Below are 17,999 nucleotides of genomic sequence, written 5' to 3' on the forward strand. Positions count from 1 at the left end.
TGTAAAATCCCGCTGTGCACTTATTAAAAAAAAGAGAGAGAAGAAAAAATAACATCTTAGAAGACTTATTTTTTAAGTCATTTTGACTGCAGAGATTCGAAAGAACCATGGAGGTTCCTGAGACCACCCTTTGGGAACCGCTCCCATTATGACTTACGGTCTTGACTACCTACAATTTAAAGCAATAAGCAAGCAGAGGGATGATCTAGTATTTTCCAACCCAAATTCCAAAAGCTAGTAAAGATTCTAGAGACAGGGCTGCTTGAAGGCAGCAGGCCTGGATGGTGATAGAAAGTGGAGAACTTACCGTTTGAAAGCAGGGCTGTAGGTATACGCCGTGTTACTGCTCAAGTTATAGATGAACGGCAAGTGCTTGTTGATGTCTGCCGTTGACCAGCTACTGAAGAAGCTATTCAATAAGCCTTGATCCGCCCCTAAATGGCGAACACACACCCAAGGAGGCCCATCACGGATGGTAGAGCGCTTCAAAGAATTCAAGATGTGTGTGAAGGGCTTAACCCACCTGCACGCGGGGTCCCATTTTATTTCTTCTCTCTGTCTGCTACAATATGACCGTTTGTCTCAAAAAGGATGGATCACCCAAACCATTCATTTTAACATGCATATTCTCTCCAAAACTTTCCGCCCATAACCCAAGCCACGGATAATAAACCCTCGTAGTGTCCCTCGAATTCTCAACTCTCGCAATGAATTCTATCCAGGGGCTGCAGGGCTTTATGGGCAAATCCCGGTCCTTACCCACAGGTAATTCTTCATCAGTCCTCTATTTTCTTCTACGGGATGGCAATCCTAGCATTGTCCCATCTATTCATGTCCCTTCAAGTCAAACACGAACTTCGCTTTGCTTCCCAGAGTTGTTCCCTTTATTCTCTACCAGGCTCTGCCCAACTGAGCCTTGCATCCACTTTTGTAAATAAAGTTTTATTGGAACACAGCCATGCTCATGTAAGTATTGTCAATGGCTACTTTCACTCTACACCTGCACGGTTAAATATTTGCAGCAGATTTCATAGGATCCATGATGCTGGGGGGAAAAAAAATCTATTATCTGGTCTTCAGAGAGAGGTTTGCCTACACTTTACTGTTTGATCAGGATTGGGGAACCGTTCTTCCTACTCACTGAGGATATTTTCTTCTGTGGTTTTTCTCTGCTGTGTATTTACTTACTAACTTCACCTTTTCCTGTCACCCTGTCTGGCCACATTCTTCTACCATACCCTTCACTGACTTATGCCGTTTGTGTATCTGGGGGAAGTGAGGGCAGGACAGGGGTAGGGGACCAGAAACAGCCCCATCCTCTTCCACTTCCATTTTCAGCTTCCCATCACTCACCATCAAAGCTGCCGTGGTCTGTAGCATGTTGCAGCAAGAGGCCGTGTGTCTCCAGAGACGGTTGGAAGACAAAAACGCCACTGTTGAAGCAGTCTGGCCATCCGGGATCGGGGGCTGCAGAGAACTCTGTCCTATCAAACAGCTCATCGATATTGGCTAGCACCTGGCAAAGCAGAGCATGGGGAACCTGTAGCACCCTTCTCTTACCTCCAGGATGCAGGTAACAAATGCAGCAGAAACTTGAGGATGGTCAATGTCTAGTGATTGGAAACCTGTGCCCACTTTTCTTTCTTTCTTTTCTTTCTCCCTTTCTCTTTGTTTTTCAATTTTATGTATCTATTTGACAGAGAGGAGCGGGAGAGGGAGAAGCAGGCTCTCCGCTGAGCAAGGAGCCCAATGTGGGACTTGATCCCAGGACCCTGAGATCATGACCTGAGCCAAAAGCAGATGCTTAACAGACTGAGCTACCTAGGTGCCCCATTTTTTGGACTGACTCTCCTTTTCCGCTTACATTCGAAAGAGAAGGCTCTCTGGTTTATTTCAAGTGATTGATGGAACACTACTTCTGAAAGTAAATTATTTTCTCAAGGTTCTTAAAATTCTCTACAAAACTCGCCTGACTGCATATGCTCTTTAGTCTACCAAATGTGAGCAACGAAGCTCTGAAAACACATGAAGGGAGAGGTTCACAAGTCAATGTAATACATCGGCTGCCTTCTAGAACTTGCCTACTGATTACAGACCCCTCCAACACCCACTGACTTTCCAAACTGTGCTGTTTGGAAAAAAGAAAACGTGACTCCAATTGTGTTACTGGTCTTATTTTCCTCTGCACCTGTCCATCTTCCTACAGAGCTGCTTTGGCACAACCAAACCAAACTAGAATGCATGCCAACACCTTGACTTCATGTTACGTCTCAATGTTCTAATGGCTGTTTTGGAAAGTAGCCATCCTAGGCTCCTACACTGCAGGTCACTACCCCAACTGACAAGAGGAGGATGCCTCAGCCTAAGAAGCCCCGTGTACCAGTCCAATCCAAACTATGTAAGTCAAGATGCAATCAAGGCCAAATATTTTTTCTAATTATTCTATTTTGTGTAGATAAGACCATGTGATTATAAAGCCCTCCTAGGGAAGGAGCATGCTTTCAAATCCACTGGTGTCCTGGGTAGTGTCAGAGCAGGGCTAGCATTGCGTTATAGCTGATTTTGATGCAATGAATGTCAAGGCTGGTGACACCAGTGCATGTTATTTGCTGGGAATCCACACGTAAACACTAACAGTCTCCTTAAAAAGGAAAAGGCATTATCTCTGAGGGGTTCCTTATCAAGTAGAGCATCTCATCCTCATCACCCCCCTGTACTCACCAGAGTATCTGCATCCAGGAAGACACACTTGCTATAATGGGTGAGGGTCCAACAGTGAAGCTTGGTGAGGGTGACCCCAAGCTCAGGCCTCTTCAGAAAGGCCAGGTGGATGTAGTCTGCACTGTCGATCAGGTTCACCTCAATTACCTCATCAAACACCTTCGAGAGGATAACCCTGGAAAGACACACACTAGGTACTAGGAGAGCAAGGGAACATTCAACACAGGACATTCTATCCCTTCGATACTCACACACATGAAGCATGGATCCAAAACCCCATCAAATTCATGGCAATCTTCACGTTCAGGCTTTATTTTTCCCATGGAGTTTGCATACCCTCTCATACTTAAACGTTACGCACACTTGAACATCTTGACAACTGTACCCAACTGTCTTAGGTGGACTGATTCCAGTCATCCCTTAGGAAGGTAATTCTCTATGAAAATGGCATGGACATGGGAATGAATGCTGAGCAGGTAGAAACTGACAGATGGCCACTACAATCTCCACCAGTTTTTACTTTATGTATTCAAAACCTACATTGTTAGTTGCATACAAGTTCAAGACTCAAATTTTGAAAGACTGTCCTTTTTATCAAAATGAAACTTTCCTCTCTTCCTTTTTCCTTTTTCTCTTTTTTTTTGACTTAAATTCTACTTCATTATAGGTTAGAATGTCTTGTGATGATGAAAAATTAAGAAAAAGCCAAAAAAAAGATGAGGGCATGTCCAAAGGATACGGGGAGTCAATTGGGAATTTGAATAACAAAACAAATAACAAACAAACAGCAAACAGCAAACAAAAAACAAACAAACATAATAGAAAATGGATATGCATGGGTCCATAATAATAACATAATTGAATAAATAAGTAAATGTCAAAGAAGGAGCAGCAATTAGAATTCCAAATACAAAATGAATTAGAAATGAGGGAAACAGAAAATGACCATTAGGATAACACCACCGTAATAATGATTGCTGACAAGGTTCACCGATGGATGCTAAAATGAATGGCTAAAGGTTTTGAAAGAAACAGCATATTTTCATATGTTGAAAGTTATCCCCTCCAAGGTGTCCATCCATTGCAAAGACAAAAATCATAACCCCACCGATAATACCTTAATGCTATGATCAAGGTTTAAATCGCCAGTAACAGAACACAAAAACATCCCATAATCTCAGTCTACTACTGAAAAAATATTGCACAAATGCAAGCCCCCAAAATTCTATAAAACAAATGACTAGTACTCCTTGAAAATGTCAAGGTTGTGACACAGGAAAGAAGGGAAAAGGTCATAGATGGAAAATCACAAGGGCAGGTATAATAACTAAGTCCTGGTTGGGAACAGAATCATATACTATCAAAGGCATCCTTTATTTTCAACATTTTGTGTTGTGATTGAAGTTGCCTCCTGTACATGTCTAGGATACGGCTGGATTTTATGTCTACTTCTCTCTCCTTTAAATGGGGTTTTAAACCCGTTTACCTTTAGTATGATCATTGATATATTCGAGCAGAGTCCTACAGTTTTATTACCCCCCCCTTTTTTTTTAAAGATTTTATTTTATTTATTTGACAGACAGAGATCACAAGTAGGCAGAGAGGCAGGCAGAGAGAGAGAGGAAGGAGGAAGCAGGCTCTCCGCTGAGCAGAGAGCCCGATGCGGGGCTCGATCCCAGGACCCTGCGATCATGACCTGAGCCGAAGGCAGAGGATTTAACCCACTGAGCCACCCAGGCGCCCCACCCCCCCTTTTTTTTAATGTGTATCACAGTCTCTTCTTCTTTCTAATCCTTTCCCCCCAAGGATTACATTATTTCCCACATTCCATGCATTTTCCATTAATGCTTGGGAAGTTGTACATATCCTTTCTAGTCTTCTGATGGTTACCACCCTCGTATTTCGACACACATATTTAAAACTTATATTCTCTACTGAATGTCAAGACAGTCAGCATCTCTCTCTTCACCCCAGATGAGACAGGAACATCAGCCTATGTTAACGTCTGTCCCTCGGCCCCCCTCATTCACCTCTGCGTGGAGGGCAAATTCCAGATTATTTTCATAACTATGCCTCAACACAGTTACAATTAACTTTGAGTTTTACTCATATTATTGGTTTAGTGTTATGTCTTTATTGTAAGTTTTTCTTCCTTCGATTTACAATTCAGTGTGCTTGAGGATATCCTCAAGTAATTCTGTTCCCAAACATCATCCAGGGGTAAAATCTTCAAGTTTTTATGTATGTGGAACATCTTTAATTTGCTTTTGAACTGCACAGATTTGGCTAGATACAGAAAACTCATTGCAAAATTATTTTGATGATATAATCAAAATATCAGACCAGATATTTTGAGGGGTAAAACAGGTGAGAGGGATTAAGAGGTACAGGCTTCCCAGTATAAAGTGAGTAAGTCACAGAGGTGAAGAGTACAGCCCAGGGGATGTAGAAATAATACCGTCAAAATTCTATACAGTGACCCTACTTACTTTGGTGAGCATTCTATAATGCACAGAACATCAAATCACTGTGCCATACACTGGAAACTAATGTACTATGCTACATCAACCATACTTCTGTAGACAGATACATGAAATTACTTTGCCCAGAAAATCCGAGACATCTGCTCTCTCAAGCTGACCAACGCTGAAATGCTTTTAGCACCTTCCTCTGTTCTTGGTGCTCTGTTAACACCACCCCTGGGTATCAACATGTGTGTCCGCTCATTCTGCTCGACACTCAAGGGACAGCATTCTCAGAGCCGAAATGGGAGAGGAGTTAATTCCTACAATTTGTTCTCTCTCTTTCACTCCTTTTGAAAATTCCATTAGGAAGCAGATGTTGGTGCTTCTGGGATCTATCTGTTATATCCTGTACCAGCTTGTATCTTATATTTTTTTGATGCTTTTTCATCAAATGCTATTAAAAGTACCTACATCTCTGAGAAAGCACTATCTCATCGCCAAGGTTCCCTTGCTTTTAACCCAGTTATTTATGGAATTTATGGCATCTTTAGGGTTGTATAAAGATCCGGGAGTGGGGGCGGGGAGGGTGAAGGCAAAAGAAATATCACTCCATGTTGCTAGAAATAGACTGTGATGTATGTCCCCAAATCCCTTTGTTCAGCTCTGCCTGTTTTCTCAAAATAAGTGCCTGGGATGGGAATGAAATCTCAAGACTATAATTTGAAGCTTTTTGCTGAAAGATTACCCCCACTCTGCCCTTGGGCCACACAGCCTGGAAAAACAGAGTGGTGGTCCTCATACCCATACCCTTCGTCACTTTCAGTCACCTGTCACTATTTGTCACTGGACCATAGGGCACTGTTCCTCAGCTCTCCCAGTGATTACAAAGTATGTAATGGGTCCTATAAATGCTAACTCATTCTGTAATCCTGAACCTTCCCAAGATTCCTGGATGTTTCTGAATATTTTACAGTTCATCTTGAGTGGACCAGGAGACTGAAGAAAGTCGGCGTGGAGAGCTTTTATGGACCCTGAGGAGACAGGAATGGAGGACAGTCGTGTGTTCTTCTGGAGTCCTTTTGGTTTTATCAGGACCGTTCTATGAAAAAAGTATGACTTCCTCCAATCACCAGGGGGACTGATGGGCCAGTAGGCAACCAAGAAAGACCCCGTGTTTCCCATCTTGGTCCCTAAGGGTCAGCATGCCTACTCTGCGTCTGCTGGAGCCTCTGGTCTGACTCTGAAGGTCAGGCATCTGGACAAAGGGATGCGTTTCTCTCTAGGGACCAAAGAGCTCATCTTTGGCAAGAGGAAATATACTGTAAAGATTGATTAAGTTGAAACACTTGGAGAGAATGGGTTTTAGCCAATTTGCCTCTAGTCTAATGAAGTCATTCGATGTCAAAGACAAAGGTCTGTCCTCCAAAACACCAACATTTACAAAGACAGCTGACAACCTAGCTGGTCATACATATCCCCCATAGACCTACTGATGGTTCATACCCTCCACCATTGTGAGATCCATCGTCCATTTGTGATGCTTGGTTTTAAGACTTCTTTGGCTATTATATAGACCAACAAGCCTCCTCCCCATGATAGATTTTGTAAATGTGTCCCTTAGTTGATTTGTTTGATCTTTACTTTTACACATAGTATTTCGGACCTATAGAGATCCTGGTGGCCTCCTCTGCTTTTATTTAAGACAGTTTCCCCCACATTCAGATGAATGAATCCATCATTGAGATGAATGATCCATCTATGGCAAGGTCTGGAGACACTGGTTGTGGATGGTGATCCTACCAACATAAGGTGGGTGGAGACCAGGGACACTAATCCACACCCTCCAGTGCCCAGGTTGTCCCAACCTGTTCCTCCTCTCTCTCTCAGAGAGCCATCCAACCCTACATTTCAATACTGCCCAGGCTGAGACACCCTGATTTACTGATTTACCCTGACTTCTAAGATTTTTCTATCCTTAAAAAATTTTACCTTTACACTCATCATCTACCTGAATTCATCTTGGTACACATGGATGCGCTGAATTATACAAAGGTCATGAACTGTCTTCCTTAGGGAACCATTTATTTTTCTATGATATACCTCGCATGGTCTTCCTACTCTTATGTATGTCAAGGTTTTTCTCATCTACGTGTAAAACACAACCAAACCTGTAAATCAAGTTTGGGTATCAAGATTAGGATGGTTTCTTAAAATAAATGAACACATTCTTTATTTTTCCCTCCCTGGGCTCTGAGATAGCTCCTATCTCATGGAAATCCATTCATTGTACCCAACGTAACAGAACGTTCTTTATAACTTGCCCCGGCTCAGAACCTTCTACTAGATAAGCCTTTGATAACATTCTCTGCTTTCTACCCTGGGGTACTGGTGAGCAGTCTTTTCTATGCCTTCTAGTATCAATGCAGGGTCATCTGAGTTTCCCTACAAGAATCGAGTATTTCATCAATCTCACCAGCAAAGTGCTCTGTGTCCTATTTGCTTTTAAAATCGAAGTTGCTTGCAAATGACTACTTTTTCGCTTTAATTCTGGATTCTTGTGTTTTCTGTCATCTTAATTTACTCTTAGATAATCCAACACTTGGACTTGTTTCCTGTTCCCCATTTTCAGTTTTTATGAATCTCTTCTCTCTTGACTTATGTATTTTTTTATTTACTTTTTTTCCGACTGGATAATTTCTTTACTGATTTTAATTTTTGTATTATTTGCCTTCTGTATTTTTTGTTTGTTTTAGTGTAAGATTTTTTTGACCTCGATAATTTATTTCTTCACTGATTTTAAAGTTTCTCTCTGGAATGCCTCTAGTTTTCCCCTTTGGTTTCTAGAGGTAGCATTCATAATGCGAATATTTTTTTTTTTTTTTAAGCACCATAGAATTCAAGGTTTGATTTGTTCACTTATGAAGTGTTTAGCAATTTCTGATTTAAAGTGTCCAAGGGTAATGCTGGTTTTAAATTCAGCTTGCCATTAATGTCTAGTTTTATTACAGTAGAGTCAAAGACCATAACATTCAATTCCTCCTCCAAGTGACACATTAAATACCTCCTCATACTGAGAGTAGAAAATCAATTTTTCTAAGTGGTCCATGCTGGTGAGAACAAAGATTACCATTTACATAATGCATAACATTTAAGAGATACCTCATGCATTATTCATTAGATCAATTTACTCACGTGTCTGCCTCATTTGTGAGTTAAACACTAGGAAAACTATAAAAATACTCTCCCTCTTCCGTTCTTTGTGTTTGCTTGTTACCAAATAGCATTTTTTAATATGCTTTATATGGTGATTGTCGGCACACCAAGGATCTTGAGCAGTGTATCTGAAATGTGAATTCTACTCTTTATTATGTAGGGTTCCTTGCCTGGGTTGTTACTCTTAGAAAACTGTATGACTGTTTCTGCTTTTCTTTTCTTCTACCTGTGACCTGATAACACTGTCCATCGTTTATTCGAGAACTATACCAGATAGAGGAGGTGGGTGAGGGGTGGGTTAAGGAGGTGATGGGGATAAGGTCGGGGGGGGGTCACTTGTCATGATGAACACCAGGTGATGTTTTGAAGTCCTAATCACTATATTGTGCGCTTGAAACCAATATTATACTGTATGTTAACTAACTGGAATTTAAATCAAAACTTAAGGGGTGCCTGGGTGGCTCAGTGGGTTAAGCCTCTGCCTTTGGCTCAGGTCATGATCTCAAGGTCCCGGGATCAAGTCCCGCGTCGAGCTCTCTATTCAGCAGGGAGCCTGCTTCCTCCTCTCTCTCTCTGCCTGCCTCTCTGCCTATCTGTGATCTCTGTCCAATAAGTAAATTTAAAAGAAATATTAAAAAAAAACTTGATAAAAAATACATATATCAAATAACATGGGTCCTTCTTAAATGTGCAGTTTAGTAAATATATTTACAAAGATTATTTACCCTCAATACCAGGTTTTCTTACTCGCCTCCTTGTCCTTCCAGAAAGATCTTTCTCATTAAGTTGTGGTTTTTGATACAATGTTCACCAAGCAGATGACAATTTTTTTTTCTTTTAGTAGCAAAATCCGTAAACACCTACATGCTTGAGAATCACTTCTGATCAATTGCTAATAACAGATAAACTTGGCCAGAGGGCTTATTGGATGTATCCAGAAATCCTTATCACTGCAACCTTAGAAAGTCGTCAGTACACAGACATCTACGTTTACGGTCTTTATTTCCTTTGCTCCCCTCTGGTGATACCCATTTTTTTCTGGTGTTTCTTCACCATGGGGAATTTTTTTCACATATGTCCGTGCTTCCAAGCCAGTTTCATTTGCTCTCAGCTTGGGAGCAGACTTAGCTCTGTTTTAAAGCTTCCTACTCTACACACTTCTGCTCAAATAGTGGGAAGCCCCTGACATTTTCCACATCAATGACTCTTACAGTCTGCAGGGAAGGTGGCATGGAATGGGGTCTCTAAAAAGTCTAGTTTTTTAGCAATTTTTATTTGCTGTTAACATTTCCACAGCTCACGGCTGGAACCCTTTCGACTCAGCCCACCCTAGCAGTTCCATTTGTATCAACAAGTCTCTACTTCCATGAATTTTATTAAAAGTGCCCCTCGGATCTTTTCCAAAGTCCTTATGCTCCATGCACTAACTTTTTTCATGATGCGTCTCTCCCTGAACTGGAGTACGATGTCCCCGCCTTCACCTAGAGAAACATTTTGTCTGCTCGGCCTTGATTTCAATTCTTCTCCACCTTCACCTTGATACAAAAAGTGGGCTGACGCTTCGTCAAGGAGCAGGTGGGTTCTCATTGCTTCAGACTACCTAGTCCGAATCAGAACTGGCCTTTCAGATCTCAGCCCTGAGAGCTGGCCAAGCGAACCTGACATCACTCGTTTAATGATGTAGGGAGGAACAGAGCAGGAAACCCCTCCACGGCCCATGTCCTTGCACTGAGGAATGAATTCTCTGTGACTACTATAACCAGACTGAATTCCAGCGCCTGCCCCAGCTCCCTTTCCTGGTGTCCCCTGCTCAGTGGGACAACCCCTTCCCAGAGTGGGCCATGCCAGAGATGAGCTCATACCAGAGATGAGCCCATGCACACTTTTCCAGGCTTCTGCAAACTCTGGGCCTCTCCGTGTCCTCAAATGCTGCTCATGCAGAGTCTGATTCTCATCTGCCAACCGAACTTCACAAAGGTGTCCTCTAACCTTACTCTCCTGCCTTCAAGGCTCACCCCACCCATGAATACCACGGCCCTATGCACGCCGCCCACAGCCAAGACAAACTGGAAGAACCTCATGCCCACGCGTCTGTCACTAAACACTTCCATCATTCTTTACGTTTGCCCTTGCCCAAGAGCAAGTTCTTCCATATTGCAGGCATCCGGACCATGCCCCAAATTCATGAAACTCTATTCCTACAGCAGCTCCCTTCAAAATAAGTCTCCATGCACATGCTCCATCCAGATGACGTCCGTCACCTGGGAGCATCCAGAAGGAACAAATGGTCTCCCCAGTGAACCAGTGCCACTTAGGATACTGTGGGGACACCACCTTCCTTGTGTCTACAGATGGGAACAACCCCACACTCAGGCTGGAATGCACAACCCACTCTACAGAACTAGGGTGCCAACAGGTTCAGGTGTCCACAATTGCAAGCACGTGCTCAAGGACCTATAGGCATCCACCCTGTCAACCTAACCGTGGACTCATCCTTGACCTCCCATCTCAAGCCCTGCATGGCCATCTCAAGACATGGCTTTCAGCCATCGTGAGAAACTCAGGGCATGCGCTCACCACCACAGAACAGCTTTGCACATGGCCCAGCCCCGTGCAGGAATGTCCACTCATCTTCCCAGGGAACACTGCACATGGGGACAGAGATGCACAAGGACACAGAAACCCATTCTGCACCTGCAAGATTCTGCAGAACCCCATGTGACCTGCTCCAACTTCCAACCTGAAAACTCTCACCTCCTCCACAACACTTGCTTCCTTTGGTGATGAACTGAGTGGACCAGCATCAAATGCCCGCTGAGTCAGCGGGAATTCCAGACCCACCGACACTTCTGGGGACCTCCGAGAGCCACAGGAACCAGTCGGGCACCGGAGCATCTCCCCGACTTACCTGAGCAGAGTGGACACCTGTGGGGTGATGAGCACCACCAGTTTCCTGGTTGCACGCTGGTTCCTCAGGGACTGTCCCAGGACCAGCGCGCCCTGGCAGTAGACGTCATTGGTGGCCAGAGTCACGAACGCCTGGTCAGACACTGCGGATGTGGACAAAGACACCACAGTCACGAGCCTGGTGGAAATCAGGAGGTGGCAGGGTTGGTGGTCACCCCTTTCTGAAGCTCCACCAGCTGAATCAAGTAACTGCTCTATAGTTTACCAATGTTTATGGGAACACTTTACTGACGTCCTTCCTGCTCCCTTCCTCCCTGTCCCCCTCCCTTCCTTCTTCCCTTCCTTCTTCCTTCCTTTCTTCCTTCCATTTTTAGTAATCTCTCTGCCCAACATAGGGCTTGAACTCATGACTCTGAGATCAAGACTCTGAGCCACCCAGGCACCCCCCCACATCTTTCCCTTTGAAAACACACAAACACAAAGAGACACAAAGAGACACACAGATGCATAAGGAGCCTGTGAGTGATGCCTTATTTTTCTCTGCATTCGAGTGTAAAAAAACTCACCCCAAATACCTGAATCTGAGACACAAACAAATCAAAACATGTAAGCAACTGCCCAAGTATCTGAACTAAGATCCAGACGCCTGCCCAACTCAGAACAGAACAAAACAGCAACACAAAACTATGCCCAGTTTCACAGGGTCTCACTCGGAGGGGAGAAAATGCAAACAGGGGATCCAATTGACCGCAATTTCCAGTCTAAGCGCATCCTTGCAGTGGTGGTAGCTTTCATGGGGACTTCCAACCGGCTTAATTCCTGCTCCTCCAGGAGCGTGTTGCCGGGAGAGACAGCAGTTTAAAGAAATCCGGTGCAGGCTCCCGTGCTGTGTGCAGAAATTAAAATTCTCAGCACGCACCGCGGGGCGAGAACACACAGACCTCGCTTCTCAAAGAGCAGAGCGTCCTCCCCTCCCCGGGCCAGCAGCTCCCCAAGCAGGGCCCAAAGGACGGGCGTTCTCACTAAATATAACGTGGCAAATGCAAACTTCTGAGGCTTCCTTTTCCAGGATGGGGGGGGCCACCTCCTTGACCTTCCACATTCCACGGGGGTAAATTCCAAAATGCGCCTGTTACAGCAGGCTCCTGTCTGCCTGTTCTTGCTGCTGCTGCTGCTGCTGCTGCTGCTTTCCCAAATTAAGAAGGGTCTGTGAACTCCTGGCCTCTCCACTGTGAGTTGTGGGTTATTCTCAGAGAGTAAAGTTCCAAACTCAACTTTGCAGCTCCCCAGAGTATGTATGAATATATGTACCCGCCTGTCTATCCATCTATCCATCCATCATATCTATCATCTATCCATCCATTTATCCATCCATCTATCCTATCCATTCTTACGTCTGCCTATTTACCATTCATCCATCCATCAGTCCATCCATCCATTCATCGATCTACAATTTATCATCCATCTATCCATCCATCATGTCTATCTATCCATCCACGTATCCATCCATCCATCCACCCATCCCTGTGTCCTTCTATGTATCTATCATCCATCCATCCATCCATCCATCCATTCCTGTGTCTGTCTATGTACCTATCATCCATCCATCCATCCATCCATCTTTCCATCTATCCATCCATCCCTGTGTCTATCTGTCCATCATCCATCCATCCATCCATCTATCCATCCATCCATCCTTATGTCTATCTATCCATCTATACATCCATCCATCATCCATCCATCCATCCATCCTTACGTCTATCTATCCATCTATACATCCATCCATCTACCCATCCGTTCATCATATCTATCTGTCATCAATCTATCCATCTAACATAGCTATCTATCCATCCATCCATCCATCCATCCATCCATCATATCTCTCAATCCATCTATCCATCTTATCTACCATATATCTATCCACCTGTATCTATGAGATGTTCGAGGGGCAGGAGACACCCCGTATGGACATATCTGAGACATGGGAACAAAGACTGGGGTCCTCTAGAGACCTCAGGGTGACAAAAGAGTCCCATATCCAGAACAGACCACCCTATGTCAGGATGACTGACCAGACAAGAGGAAGGTGCAGCTGCACTAGCCCAAGGGAAAGTACTAGACAGAATATAACACAAAGAGCAAAGTCACCAAAATTGGTTAATGCATACACTGGTTTTGTTGCATTTTGGTAAGGACATAAACGTAACTGCTGTAATCAGTGCGTATTATGAGCTAAAATATGTCCCCCCTCCCTTGGCCAAACTCGTAGGAAGTCCTCAAACCCAGGACCTCAGAATATGGGTATATTTGGAGATGGGTCTTGAAAGAGATAAACTGAGGTCATTGGCATGAGTCCTGATCTACCAAGATTAGGGTCGTTACAGGAAGAGGGGACGGGAACACAGACACACACACAAAGGGATGCCCACATGAGGACATGGGGAGAACGTGGTGTCTACCCACCAAGCAGAAACACCTCAGGGGGAACCCGCCTCAGCCCCACATGGATCTCAGATTCCCAGCTTCCAGGACTGGGAGGAAAAAAATATATACTCTTTAAGGCATCCTATCTGTGGGATTTGTTACGGCAGCCCTAGGACCCTAATAAATTGGGGCATTAAACTCAGGAAGCAGACCCGGTAATGCCACACCCACACTAGAGAAAATAGCAATCACCTGGATACCCTCTCAGGCTCCATTTCTATCATTGTAACTTGGCTACATATTTCTTATGCCAACAATTTAAACTGGATCCTCCTCAAAGAAAAATAAAATTCACATCACATCTTGGTTGGATATTTCTAAAGAGAACATCGAGGTCCTTCTGAATGGAAGGTAATAGGAAGACATGAAAAGTACCCAACTAGATTATTCCTCCTCCTTTATCCTCTCAAGGATCACTAAGGAAACCGCAATCCAATTGTCGGGGTCTGTTTTGACTCAACCATGGTTGATAAATATGGGCCTCCTTCCCGGGAGAGTTATCAAACCAGACACCAGAACAATTAGATTTCCAACCATCTCACGTTTCAGACCTACTTTGTTTGAACACATCAGCTGCTTCCACGTGAGAAAGAGTCACGTGTGAGGCAGGGGGAAGCCGGGAGGTCCTGGGAGCAGAGCTGCTCCATGGTTCATGGAGGGGAGCACATCTGGGAGGGCTTTGGGGACCCCAAGTGACACATCGAGGACTAGTATTTGTCCTACAGCTTCCTGATTCAATGAGAATCCTTCAGACACATCTCCTGTGGGCCCCATCTCACATCGTGATTTGCAGGATGGACAGAGATAGTGCTAGGTCTACAGAACGCGTAAACTCTGTCCTTGATTAGGATGGAGGGATTCATGGTCCTGTCAACAGGGTGACACCAGAGCACCCTGGGAGAGCAGACCCCCTCTCTCCAGCGACCCCAACACACAAAATCACGCTCTGCGAGGAAGACGTGCCCACATGAAGGCTGGCCACCAGGGCCCACACCTGATGTTGTGAGATCCCTCAAGGAGAAGAGCCACCATTAGAGGCACAAAGACAGACCAGTGGATTTTAAGGTAACAGGATGGAAATTCATTAACAGGTCTCCAGGGACCACACGGTCTTGCTTTTAAGAAGTTACCAATGACCAAGTCTCATGGTGGCATCAAAGAACCTCCGTGACTGTCCCAGGACACAATTAGAGTCCGCTGTCCCCCAACATGGTGCCAGGGTGGGGACTCGGGGAAACACAGAACACGAGTGGCTGTACTCCAAGCAATGGTTTAAGAAAAAAAAAAAAATTCATATTTTTTCAACATGAAGTTCCACCCAAAGAATGTGGTGGCTTAGAGTTTCGTAACGAATCTGAGAGAAGGGTTCATTTTTATCCATTTCTGGTCCTTGTGCGTCTTCCACTCACTCCATTTTCTATCCACCCTCCCCCCTCCCCAAAATAACATGGCCAGCTTCCCCCTCCATCCCTGCCCTTTTACTCAAAGGTGGGTTTTGTTCCCCGAATACACACGTCAGGTCTTTGAGCACATTCCAAGGCTGATGGAGATGCGTCCAAAGGTTGCCCATTGAATGCTGCCATTATACGGACCCTTGCGGGTTTTGGGGGAAAAGTAGTTTTCATTCTGGGGACCTGCAAACGGCTCCCGGGAACAGAGAAACCGTTCTGCTTCTCCTCAGGCTAGATTCCTACAGCGGGAACCACAGGAAACCATGCCTCGGGGCCCGCCTCAACCATTTTCCTTTCTGAGGCCAGCCAGGGAGAGGGCAGTCTCGAAACTGCTCCGTGATTTTACCAAATTGCTCCTCTGAGACAAAGTTACCTGTTGTTTAAGAAAAAAGTGGGGGGGGGGGCTCATGGATGGTCAGGTGTGGTCTGGGGCAAGGTGGAGGTCTTCTTGATAAAAACAGAACATGCCTCTCTCTTACAGGTTAGGGCCACAATCCCATTATCTAATTCCTAGCCCTCTGAACTGTCCACATCGGATGTCCACAAGCCCCCTGGAAAGGCGGGTGCGTAGGACTGAGTCTGATCCTTGATGGGGGCCAGCCCTTGCTGTAAGCCCCAGCCGTGTGGCCATCCCACGACGGCTGCCTTGCTGGGGGGGTGGGGTGAGGGGCGTTATCTCAATTTTACTGGAATAACAAAGTGTGCCTGTGGTCTGAACTTGGGAAACCCCAAAGGCACTGTGTTCCTAAACTTTTAGGGACATGAGCTTCCTCTCTGTCCACCAGTAGGTCAGAAAAGCACTCAGTGAAATTTTGTGCTCCAGAAACAAGCCCATTTAAAGTCCTAGGGCTGTGTTTTACAGAAGGGAAATTCAGGAATCTGCAGGCCCCCTGACCAGGCTATAAATGGACCCCTCCCTGTGGGTGAGACTCAGCCCTTCTCCATCTGCGCCTGGCAGGGCCAGTCTCTGCAAACCCAGGGACACGCTGGGGAGGCATTGGGGAGACGAGGGGCCTGGGGGTGATTGTGCAGGCAAAGGCGGGGGGGGGGTTCTCCCCAGAGCAGATGGATCTCACAGGGACCAGTCGGAACAGGGAGGCTGGACGGAAGGTGTTTGCAGACTCACCCGGCATGGTTTAGGCACAGTGGAGCCGCCGTGCGCCTGGGCTCTCTTGGGCGTGGTGGATGAACTCTGCCGCCTGAGGCAGGGCCCAGCGGAGGCGTGGTCTCCAGGGGACCCTCGCAGATTTCCAGGCCTGCAGGCGACAGCTCAGCATTCCAGACACCCATAGCTGTACCCCAGCCCACAGCCCCCTTATCCGCCCCGGGTCAGCCGTGCGCCACTGAACGGAAGCCACACCCACGACCCCCACGCCCTGCACCTCGCCCTCCATGCTCTTGGGCAGCCTCTGCCTTACAGCCAGGCTCCCCGCGACGCCCCGTCCTCGCCCCGGAGTCCCCTGCAACCCTCTGCGCCCCGCTTGTCCTCCCTGCCCTGGGACACCCTCAGGCCCTTGCCTGCCCGGGTTTCAGAAGCGTCCCTGCTGCGCCCCCCACTTTCTCCCGGCTCTGGCTCGTCCTGGGCTCCAGCTCGGCGCCCCTCGACTTCCCGACTGCTATGGAGTCACCTACGACCCGGCTGCAACCCGCCTCTCCTCCGCGCTCCTGGGGTCCCGAGCTCATCCTGGCCCCGCGGCCCCGTCACCTCCTTTCCCGCGAGGACCCCAGTGCGCTCCCCACCCTGCACACCTCGGCCGTGGGCGCTCGGGCAGCCCTGCGCCCCCCGGGCCCCCAGCACCACCAAGCGGCCTCCACGCCCCCGCACCCCCTGCGCGCTCCCGCAGCCCCAGCCCTCGCCACGCCCACCGTCCCGCGCCTCCCTAGCGTTCCCGCACCTCCCGGGGCGCCCTCCCCAAATTGCTCTCGAGCCCCCCGCAACCCCTCGCCCCCCACACCTCCTGCGCGCTCCCGCGGCCTCTGGCCCGGTCGGCGCTGGGAGGGCTCCGCGGCCCGCGCCCCGCGATTGGCCGCTCGCCGGAAGCCCGGCCCCACCCCCGCTCGGCCTCCCGGGCGCGGGTCCCCCACCGAGAAGCCGCAACCCCAGCCCGCCTCCCCCGCGCGCCGCCTGCCGCGGGTCCCGCGGCGGGGAGAGAGCCGTACTGGGCCCGCGGCCGCCTTCCGATCCCGCGCCCCGCCCCTGCCCCCCGCGGCCCCCTCCCCGCGGAATCCGAGAGCCCGAGGTGTCGAGGTTGGGACATTTAACCTTTACCCAGCCCGTTCCAGAGTAAATGTTTGCAGTGGCCCCGTAGCCTGGGCCCAAGGCCAGCCGGCTGCGCTGGAGAGGCCACGCTGGGAAACCTACCCGCAGGGACGGCGGCGCACTGGATCGCACAGCCTCCGGGGGTGGGCGAAGGAAGGTGTCAGGCACCGGCGCACGCCGGGACGCGGGAGAGGATCGCAAGATAAATGAAGCCTTGGCGCCTCAGCAGTTGAATCCGTGCGCGCATGGGCGGAGGCGCCAGTGAGTGTGTGCGTGAGCGAGGGCGCGCGTGCGCGTGCAGGAGGGCGGCTGTGCGGGCCCGCAGGACGCCGCGAGCGGGTGGGTGCGTCCGTGTGTGGATGGACAGTTGTGTGGTTGGATGGACAGATGGATGGTTGGATGGATGGATGCATGGATGGATGGATGGATGGATGGACAGATGTGTGGTGGGATGGACAGATGGATGGATGGAGAGATGGATGGATGGATGGTTGGGTG

At 47.3% G+C, this 17,999-nt stretch overlaps 1 protein-coding gene across 7 annotated transcripts in view; it reads right to left on the reverse strand.

Moving 5' to 3' along the window:
• GYG2 (glycogenin 2) overlaps nucleotides 1-17,735 on the reverse strand; it is a 37,242-nt gene extending 19,507 nt beyond the window's left edge. Inside the window, exons 1-6 of one of the 7 annotated variants that reach the window (XM_044236086.1) lie at nucleotides 17,604-17,735; nucleotides 16,368-16,497; nucleotides 11,308-11,449; nucleotides 2,722-2,896; nucleotides 1,354-1,516; nucleotides 308-434 (exon numbers count right to left, since the gene is read on the reverse strand). In XM_044236086.1, the coding sequence (XP_044092021.1) occupies nucleotides 308-434; nucleotides 1,354-1,516; nucleotides 2,722-2,896; nucleotides 11,308-11,449; nucleotides 16,368-16,374 (614 nt within the window). In that variant the 5' untranslated portion in view covers nucleotides 16,375-16,497; nucleotides 17,604-17,735. Of the gene's footprint in view, nucleotides 1-307; nucleotides 435-1,353; nucleotides 1,517-2,721; nucleotides 2,897-11,307; nucleotides 11,450-12,016; nucleotides 12,150-16,367; nucleotides 16,498-17,196; nucleotides 17,258-17,401; nucleotides 17,419-17,504; nucleotides 17,525-17,603 lie in introns of those variants that run through there. The other 6 variants (XM_044236088.1, XM_044236089.1, XM_044236087.1 and 3 more) reach the window with 6 other exon arrangements.
• Nucleotides 17,736-17,999: the final 264 nt, after the last annotated feature.

This window comes from Neovison vison, chromosome X (genome assembly GCF_020171115.1).
Source record: "Neovison vison isolate M4711 chromosome X, ASM_NN_V1, whole genome shotgun sequence".
NCBI lineage: Eukaryota > Metazoa > Chordata > Mammalia > Carnivora > Mustelidae > Neogale > Neogale vison.